The sequence below is a fragment of the Egretta garzetta genome, unplaced genomic scaffold, assembly GCF_000687185.1.
Source record: "Egretta garzetta isolate BGI_Z169 unplaced genomic scaffold, ASM68718v1 scaffold100, whole genome shotgun sequence".
Taxonomy (NCBI): Eukaryota; Metazoa; Chordata; class Aves; order Pelecaniformes; family Ardeidae; genus Egretta; species Egretta garzetta.
This window is the reverse complement of record NW_009258265.1, coordinates 722,890-732,121: the sequence shown is the minus strand read 5'-3', so window position 1 is coordinate 732,121 and position 9,232 is coordinate 722,890. Positions and strand designations below refer to the sequence as shown.

At 61.3% G+C, this 9,232-nt stretch overlaps 1 protein-coding gene across 1 annotated transcript in view; it reads right to left on the bottom strand.

Annotated features, from left to right (window-relative positions):
* Positions 1–9,232, bottom strand: part of MRC2 (mannose receptor C type 2) — a 28,138-nt gene that overhangs the window by 10,466 nt on the left and 8,440 nt on the right. The window contains exons 3-16 of the mRNA XM_035903282.1: positions 9,046–9,219; positions 8,650–8,814; positions 8,338–8,451; positions 7,087–7,230; positions 6,341–6,529; positions 4,994–5,148; positions 4,617–4,724; positions 2,130–2,245; positions 1,826–1,974; positions 1,486–1,703; positions 1,119–1,261; positions 604–706; positions 335–473; positions 8–43 (exon numbers count right to left, since the gene is read on the bottom strand). Of these exons, the coding sequence (XP_035759175.1) occupies positions 8–43; positions 335–473; positions 604–706; positions 1,119–1,261; positions 1,486–1,703; positions 1,826–1,974; positions 2,130–2,245; positions 4,617–4,724; positions 4,994–5,148; positions 6,341–6,529; positions 7,087–7,230; positions 8,338–8,451; positions 8,650–8,814; positions 9,046–9,219 (1,953 nt within the window). The remainder of the gene's footprint in view (positions 1–7; positions 44–334; positions 474–603; positions 707–1,118; positions 1,262–1,485; positions 1,704–1,825; positions 1,975–2,129; positions 2,246–4,616; positions 4,725–4,993; positions 5,149–6,340; positions 6,530–7,086; positions 7,231–8,337; positions 8,452–8,649; positions 8,815–9,045; positions 9,220–9,232) is intronic.

Below are 9,232 nucleotides of genomic sequence, written 5' to 3'. Positions count from 1 at the left end.
AACCCACCTTGGGTCGTGTTCTCCGGCTCCTTCACATCGGCACCTGGTGAAGGGGCAAGCAGAGGCTGTGAGAGGGATGTGGGCTGGCACAGTCCCATCGATGCTTGCCTGAAAACCACCCACGGGCTCCAAGGGCAAGAAGCTCCCCCAAAATGCCCCCGGGATGGAGAGCACCTCTCCCAGCCCCTGAATTAGGACTCATCCTCCCATCAAAGTGCAGCCTTCAGAAGGGAGGCAACGGAGGGTCCCCCTGCACCCACCCCACCATCCCACAGCCCGTCCCCTGACAGGTTATTCAAAGCTGAAGGGCTTAGGGGGCCTCTTTGCCGGGTACCTTTGGGCAGTTTGCAGATCCAGTCTAGCTGGGCTTCGCACTGCATCGGCATCCACTGCAGGGAGGCCAGGTCCAGCACCGCGCAGGTCCGGATGTCATCGTCATCGTAGTTACTGTGGTCAAAGTTGTGGTAGAAAAACTGGGGGTCGAGAGAGATGGGCGGTGTTGGGCATTTCCACCAGCGCCGGATTTGCCTCCCCCCTGCACCCCAAACGCCACCCACAGTCATCTTGACGACACCCGTCTTGCCGAAACCCCCCCGGACTCACCCCTAGCCCGTCGCTCCACCTCCAGCTCCTGTCCCCCGCAGGGTCCCGCCGGTTCAGGCCGATCCAGAACCAGTGCTGCTCGTGGAGCTCCGGCTCCGACTCCCTGCGGGGAGCCAGGGGGAAGGGTGAGAACACCCCCCCGCTCCAAACCAGAGGGTTTTATATTTATAGAGAAATACGTATTTATAATCTGGCCTTTTTTTGTTTGTTTTCAAAGCCCGCTGTCCCCACAACACCCGAAGGCAGGAGCTTGGCTAACAGCCAGCTCAGGACTAAAGCAGTTTTAAACCCAAGCTCCATCCCCAAATTACACCGAATTTCCTGCCCTTCTCCCGCATCCCCTCTTCGGTAGAGCCACACCAACTGATGCGCCTTCTGCACCCAAGTTTGTGCTCAGAGCACCACGTCCGTGCCCCGTCCACCCACCCACGTGTGCCAGCACTCGGGGAGGGGGGTGGGCTCGTGCCGAGCACACTCAGGCAGCGGGACGTGCACGGGTGCAGCCAGCCCCTCACCCAAAAATCTTGTTGAGGGTGTTGGCGATGAAGTGTTCCTCCTCGTAGCTGCCCAGGCTGAGCAGCTGGGCCCCCAGCTCCCGGCAAAACTCCTGCGCCGCGATCCACGTCTTCTTCTCTTGCAGTTTGTCGAAGTTAAACACCTGGGGAGGGAGGAACCGGCAGCGGAGGGGGCTCAGCACCAGGGGAGGAGCAGAGCATCGTCCCCACACCGGGGCACGCTGCCGCCACCCAGCCCGACCAGGCTCGTGGGGTCCCGGCTGCCCTTTGCAGGTACCAAAACATGCTCCTTCACCTCCCCTGCGCCAGTGGGGAGGCACATGCACGCCCCCAGCGACCAGGGCAAGCCCCCCCAGCCCCCTTTTACCTTGTAGCAGTAACGGAGCTTGGAGTCCGAGCTCCATCCCAGAGGGCAGGCGGCGGCAAGGCTGGGCGTGGGGTAGGGACCGGGCAGCTCGGGGTTGACCGGTGTGCCCAGGTTCTGCCGGCAGATGTACTTGGCCTTGAAGGTGCTGCAGTTCTTCACCTCCCACAGCCCCATGGAGCTGCCGGTGGCCAGGGCCACGCAGCCGCCCTTGTTGTAACCTGGAGCGCTCACGGGAGCAGGGAGGATGCCAGCCTTAGGGTCGGACCATGCCGGGCAGCAGAGCCAGCACCCGTCCTGCACGGAGGGGACATCCCCATCCCGCCCACGGCCGCCCCCTTACCGGGCTGGTCACGGTTCCAGTGGGTGTACATGACCTCGTCGCCGCTCAGCCAGCGGAAAGCGCCCGTCTCGTTGATGTCCTGCAGTGCTGTCCAAAAGTACTCCCCGTCCCAGCCATAGATGAGGCTGCTGACATAGGCCTGCTCAAACCTGGAGGGGTGACGAGAGCGGGCAACACCGCGAGCTGAGATGCCCAGCAGCACGGGATGCTCCAGCCCTTGCGTGCAAAGCCCAGCTGTGGGGTCACACCCCTCCCTGGGGGGCTCGTTTTGGGGCAAATCCACCACCACCGGCACGGCACTGACCTGTTGGTGATGGTGACCAGCGTGGAGCCGTAGTCGGAGCACAACTTGCGGGCGTCGCTGTAGGGGACACGGTCCTCGCCCAGCCAGAAGCAGGAGGGGCTGTGCCACTTCCAGCCCTGGGGAGGGGTGACAGAGGATGTCCGCCACCGCTCGCCCCAGCCCTCCCCAGAAGGACGGGAGCAAACCCAGGGGGACGAGAGCGAGGTCCCACGTCCCCCTGCTGCCACCTCCGCCTTCTCCTGGGAGGTCTCCTGCCCCCGGCCGCCCTGGCTTGACCCCACTCAGCTTTGAGCTCTAACAAGCCCCCGGCCCCAGAGGACATGGCTGCAAGGAAAACAAACACCCAGGCAGCTTCAAAGCCAGGGAAATGGCTCTCCCTGCCAACGTCCAGCCCTGGCCGGGGCGCGGGTGGGGGGAACACAATCCTCCTCTATACGCCATGGGGCCGAATCCAGAGCGTGTCCCACTGCAGCCTGCTTTAATCCCCCGCCTTGTTGATGTTGGAGCCTCTCCGGGGCTGGAGACACAATAGTGCCTGTTCTCTGCCAGAGCAGCGAGCGGGGCGGCCCTGGGGCTGGCAGCAGCAGCGCAGGGAGGGACACGGGGGCTCAGCTGTGCAAGGGGACCCGCACGAGATGGAAGAGCAACCCAGGGTGGGAAGGGTGAAGGGGCTCAGGCAAGTGGCCCCAGGCTGAGGGACACAGTAGGAAGCATCACCAGGGTTTTACCCCTGGGTCCCCAGGCACTGGGAGGGCAGCGAGGCACACATGCCCCCTGCAGCATCACCAGCACGGTGGGGAAGGAAGCAGGAGCACAGCTTTGGGAGGCAAATGACCCCAAATCCCTTTTTTTTTTTTCCCCCCAAGTTCCTGCTCCTGGCAGCTTTTCCCACAGTTAGCGAACCCAGGTACGAACCCACCAGCTGGGTCCCACCAGGAACAGTATGGACACCTCCGAGCAGCCAGGAAAGGAGCCTGGCATGGGACACTGTGGGTCCCTGGTGGCCCCAGAGGGGTCCCCAACAAGCCCTGGGCCTCAGAATCACTGAAACCTCACAGGAGCTCTCCCACACACCGAGCACCACAGCAAGGCCCTGTGATCCAAAAAGGGGCCAGGATGGGACCATCAACCCCAGCTGCTGCCTCCAGCTCCCGATCCCGGCGCCCCCCCACATCCCTCTCAGGCTCTGCCTTCCCCATTGCCCAAACCTCCATTTCCCATCGCTTCCTTTAAGGCTGTGCCAAACATAAAGGGGGTTTGGAAAGGGGGGAAAAAAGCAGCAAAGCCACCAAGAAAAACCAGCACGGTGGCCAGAGAGGACCAGGACCGATCCTCCAAGCAAGATGCTGCCTCCTCTCCATTGGCCTCTGCATCTGGGTGGCAAATGGCACCGCTGAGGATGAGGAGGGGAAGGAATGATGGGAAAAGGTCTTTCCTTGGTTCTTTTATCACTCCCAGTTTGTTTCCTAGCAGGTACAATTCTCTGCTGGGCACCCAAGGCCAGCGTATGACTGTAGCTGGAGAGGCAGGAGGGAGTTAACTCTGCATGGGGACAAGTTCCTCTGCTTCGGGGACAAGAGGATGGGTGATGGTGGGACGAGCGCCTCATCCCCACCCCTCCCACCACCGAGCCTCCTCTGCCTCTGCCTGGCAGCCCCCAAACCTGGCCTGGCTGCTGCTCCCCCCAAGCTCGGGCAGAGCCAAGTGGCTGCTGGGGTTTGTCTCTGCTGCAACCGGGTGAGGACCTGGGAGGAGCTGCCCGCGCAGCCCGGCAGCACCCCTGGGAGCCAGCCCGCAGGGGCTGCTTGCTAGTCCGAGCGCGAGCGTGCACTGGCTTGCTCTGAAACGCTGGGAGACGTTCAAGAGCAGCAGCGATGCCAGGCTCGCTGCTCGAAGGCTTTGCAAAGCGGCACAAAAGCGACTGCCCAGCAAGCGTGGGAACAGGGCAGCCTCGACGCTGCTCAACAGCTGGGGAAACTGAGGCAGAGCACGGGCTGGGTGAGAACCCTCTGGTTTAGTCCCCCCCAAAAATGCCCATATCCTGCCCAGGGAACGCAGCCTGCCACTGCGGGGCCGGCAGCTGCCTCCCTCCCACTGGGCTCCTGCCTGGAGCAGCTTTGCTGCTGGGTTTTGGCACAGACAGAGGCAAGGGAAAAAAAAAAAAACAAAAAAACAAAACCAAAAAAAAAAGAACATCCCTGCTGGCAACGAAGCCAGCCCAAAGGGGGAGAGTCTTGGACGGTGGAGACGTGTTTTGTCCCAATTTCTTCCAGCAGCCTCATGCAACCACAGAAGCCAGGGGCTCAGCAGCCCCGGGATGCTCTGTCGTGCCGGCAGCCCCCAGGCACAGACCTGCAGCTCTGGGTGCTGCTCATCGGGGCTCCCTGAAATGGTTTTGGGGAGAGGTCCCCTGCGATCCTGAAGCCCCGAGCATCAGGCAGAGCTGTGGGGCAGGCAGAGCCACCTCCCGCCCCGGGTCCCCCTCACCTTTCGGCACCCATGGTCATCCTCCTCCTTCTCCTGGCTCACCCGACCAGGCTTTTTGCAGATGGATGGCAGGGTCTGGTTGCACGGGCTGTCGTTCCACCTCCCTTCCTGCACAGGGTGAAGAGGAGCAGGATTGAGCCCAGCCAACAGCCTGGGGAATTCCCCAGCCCATCCGCCTGCACATTGGGTCCACAGACTTCTCTTCCCCACATCAAATCCCTAAGGATGCAGTGCTGGATCCCTCCCATCCCAGCCGCCAGGATGAGAGGTGTTCAACCCCAGCTGGAGATGCTCCTTGAGGTGTCCCTTCCCTGGCTACAAGGATGCTGCAGCACCCTGCACAGGCGCAGGATGAAGCCCCCGCCCCAGGCTCTCACCGGTCCCCAGATGGTCACGCAGTCTTCCAGGCTGTCGCGGAAGTTGTTGGGCTCAAAGGGGTGCCAGTAGGTGAACCTCACGGGCGTCCCATCCGACCACTCGAAGTTCATCTGCAGCTTGAGGTCATTTAGGCCAATCCAGAGCTCCTCCACCTCTGCCGAGACAGGAGGATCAAGGGGGTAAAATTCCCTCTGCCTGGCTGAAACCTTGCAGAAATCCGTGCCGACGACATGAGCCCTCGGGATGGGACCGTGTCCCTGCAAAGCACTGCCAAAACCCCGCGGCGGGGCTCAGCCTCTGACCCTTGCAGTGCCAGCAGGCAGGAGAGGGCAGGGCAGCTCCTGCCTGCACAGACAGACCCACGGAGCGGGAAACACAGCAATATTTGCCAGTTTCCAGAGGTGCTGGCAGCAGCAGAATGGTAAAAGCCTGGCCCCGCAGGCTCAGGTCCAGTGAGCTAATGGTCTTCAACCATTTCCTCCCATCCCATCCCAGTCTGCTCCTGGCCTGGGGGTGCTGCCACGTCCCCCTCCTTCCTCCACCCTCCTATGGCTCCTGCCTCCCTCAGCATTAACTCCCTTCAGCCCCCAGCCCCTCCCCAGACCCCGCTGAAGTCTGGGTCCCCCAACATCCCCATGGTGGGTGTCGCTGCCAGGCTCTTCCTCTGTGGAGCAGGGTCGGGCTGCAGGCTCGCAGGAGTGCAGAATTTGGCCAGAGGGGCTGCACTCGTATGGGAACAGCAAAATCCGAGCCAAGGGTGACCCTAACGAGGGGCGGCACAAGCAGGGTCCGGAGGACAGTGGCATGGGTGCTCCCCCGTACCACCATGCGATTGCTTGGGCTGCAACTTCCCAAGTACCATCCTAGCTCCGACACATCCCGATGTGGGAAACTTCAACCCCATTACACCTGGGTGAAGCCAGAGCTGGAAGGAGACACCTGGGACGCCACAGGCAGGAGTTCCCCCTTCACTTGACCTGCTGCGGGGGACACTCATGTCCTGAGCAGATTTAGCAGCAAGATGTGCAGCCTCCTCCAGCAAGGATTTTTTTTTTCCCATCTTTTTCTATATTAACCAACTGGGACCAGCGCCGTTCCCAGCTGCAGCTGCGTATTTTCTTCCTCGGCGCTGCAGGCTCCTGGGAACAGCTTTTACATTTGCTGGACGGAGGATGCGCCCGGGGCACAGGCTCCTCCAAGCAACACATCACCTCCCAGCCTGGGGTCCCCACTCCCTTCACAGCCACAAATTAATTCAACTTTGCAGCCCCCATCACACAGAAGTGACCTGTGAACCCCAAAATCGGACGGGAAGGGCGCTGCTGGCACAGCGGGCTCGCCCTTACCTTGCTTTATCTGCTTGGTGACAAACTCCAGCTCGGAGAGGGTGTGGATGCTGACCAGGTCCCCCCCGCTCCGCAGGCAGGTCTTCTTTGCCTCCTGCCAGCTCTTCTTCTCTCCCACCAGACGGTAGCAGTTGGACTGGAAGGGCTGCCAGCTGGGCTCGCAGTCCACCTTCACCTCCGACCATGAGTCTGGCAGGACACAAGGCAGTCTGAGGGCTCCTGTCCCACCCTCCAACCCTCTCCTTGGCAAGGAGGGGACCACAGAGAAGGGGCCACAGTCCCATGGGGTGCTCAGGAGACCAAGCCAAAGCAACAGCGGGGAAGCTAAGGCCAAAACATAACACGCCATGGCAAGGTGTGGGCAGTGGTGGCTTTAGAGCTCCACAGACAAAACAAAATCCCTTGTGTTTGTAGAGAAGCGATGGCAGCGCAGAGCTGAGAGCACCCCCTCCCCTGGGGACCACGGGGGATGTCCTGCTGCTCTCAATTCCTCCCCCACCACCCAACCTGTAATTGCACCGAGTGCTTCTCAGGGGATGCTCCTCAGGGAGGACTTTTTCCAAATCTAGGCAATGTTTGGGAGCTCAAGCACTGCTCCACACATCCAGGGCAGCAGTGAGCTGGGGACACCATGGGCACCCCCACGGGCTGTGCCGGCACTTGGACAGCATCCCCTGGCCATGCCGGGAGCACACCTGGCCGGGATTTGGGGCAACCCATTCCCGGTGCTTCTCATCCCCACTCACCCGTCAGGAAAGGGTCGGCGGTGGCATTGGGCTTCTTCTTGCAGACGTAGGGGAGGGCGATGCCGCAGTCACGGTTCTGCCACCTCCCTGATGACTCGGTGCGGATCACCCCGCAGTTCTCCTCGCTGGGGTTGTCGGGCTGGTCTGGAAAGTGGGGTGAGGGGGGACACGATGCTGAGGAGCTGGCGGGGCCGGGGCAGAGCCACCAACACTGCCCACGCAGGCAGGGCACCATGCGAGGGCCGGCGCCGGCAGGGTGCAGCTCTCCCTGCTCCACCACCAGTGAAGACCTTTTTATTTTCTTATTTTGCCCGATGAAGACGCGGCCCTGCATGCCCGGGATTATTTATTGTGCCTCGATGCACAAGGCACATCACTAGTTTTACCTACAAATGGCAGCTGTGGGGGACACAGTACCAGACCCGAACTGTTCCTGCCTGTCCTCCAACCTCCTCCTGGGGTATCACTGTCCCCACCAGTGCCTCTGGGTGACAGCACTGGGCACAACCAGGCCCTTGCAACAGGTCCTTCTGCCCCCTGAGCACCCCAGGGCCAGAGCTGGGTGCCTGCAGCTGGGGACCACTCCTCACCACACTCCAGCACTGAGCTGGGATGCAACAACCCTCCAAACAAGGGTGCTCAATCCAGGTTATCCACAGGGCTGCTGAGGGTTTGCAGAGGGACGATCCCCCCTCCAGCACCCTGTGTCCCCCCTCCAGCTCCACAGATGTCGTTACCTGTGGGGATGAGCACGGTGAGCACCCAAGGCAGCATCATCCGTGGCATCAAAAGCCCCCAAGAACCCCCAAAAGCCAGACAACGAGGAGCCAGTGGGGCTGCTCTGGCACCACAGGCTGCTCGTAGGGGGAAGGATTTGGATATTAGGAAAAATTTCTTTCCCAAAAGGGCTGTCAAGCACTGGAAGGGGCTGTCCAGGGAAGGGGTCGAGTCCCCAACCCCGGGGGGATTTAAAATCCGGGCAGATGAGGTGCTTAGGGCCAGGGCTTAGTGGTGGGATGGCAGGGTCAGGGGAACGGTTGGGCTTGGGGATCTTAGAGGGCTTTTCCAACCTAAATGACTCTGTAATTCTATGTCCTGGGCTCCTCTGCAGCCCCACGGGGCTCTCCATCCCCAGGCAGAGAGGGGACACCCCACAACAGCCCAGATCACCTCCCCTGCCATGGGGCCATCTCCAGTGGTCACAGACAGTTCCCCGGCCCCTCCATCACCACTGTAACCTCCCCAGCTCACCGCTCTCCCAGTTGAGGTACTTGAGGGGCGAGTTGTCTGACCACTGCCAGCCTCCATTGATGTCCAGGTCGTTGAGCCCAATCCAGAGCGTAGAGCTGTATCCCGTCAGCAGCCCTGGGGCCGACACAGCCAGAGGGGCAGGATCAGTTCACCCAGCCCCAACTCAACCCCCAGCCTGTCACCATCTCCAAAACAACCACCTGGGGCAGGCAGAGCAACCTGGCACTGCCGACGGCCACAGTGACACCAGCTCTGCCCCGGGTGGTCGTTCTGGAGGAGGACGGGTACACAGCCAGGCTGCCATCGTCTCACCATTGATATAGGTCTGCTCGTGGATCTCGGTGATGCTGAGCAGGTTGGCCCCTTGCTGCTCACAGCTATTCCAGGCCTCCCGCCACGACAGTGTCGACTGGAAGTTGAACTGGTAGCAGCTGTTGGTGAGGTGGTCCTTGTCCCAAAAGGTCTCGCAGTCGTTGCCTGTCAGGATGAGCATGGTAAGCACCCAAGGCAGCCCCATCCGTGGCTCCAGAAGACCCCAATAACCCCCAAAAGCCAGACAACGAGAAGCCAGCGGGGCTGCCCTGGCAGCACAGGCTGCTCGTAGGGGGAGGGATGAGCCAGGAGGGAAGGGGAGAGGCAGGAAAGGCCCCAGGAGGGATGAACGTGGGCTTTCTGCTTTTCCCCGTGGGACACATCCCCCCCACTTACTCTTTATGGGGCAGAAGCCCCATTGCTCGTCCTTGCCGTAGTCCTGGGTGGTGGCACACCAGAGATGGCCGTCCTCCCGCCCTGTGCTGGTGCACTCGTGAAACCACTGGTTGTCATACTTGAAGGGGATGGTGCACGGCTTCCCATGCGAGTTGCCCTGGATGGTGTAAATCTCTGCAGGGAAAGA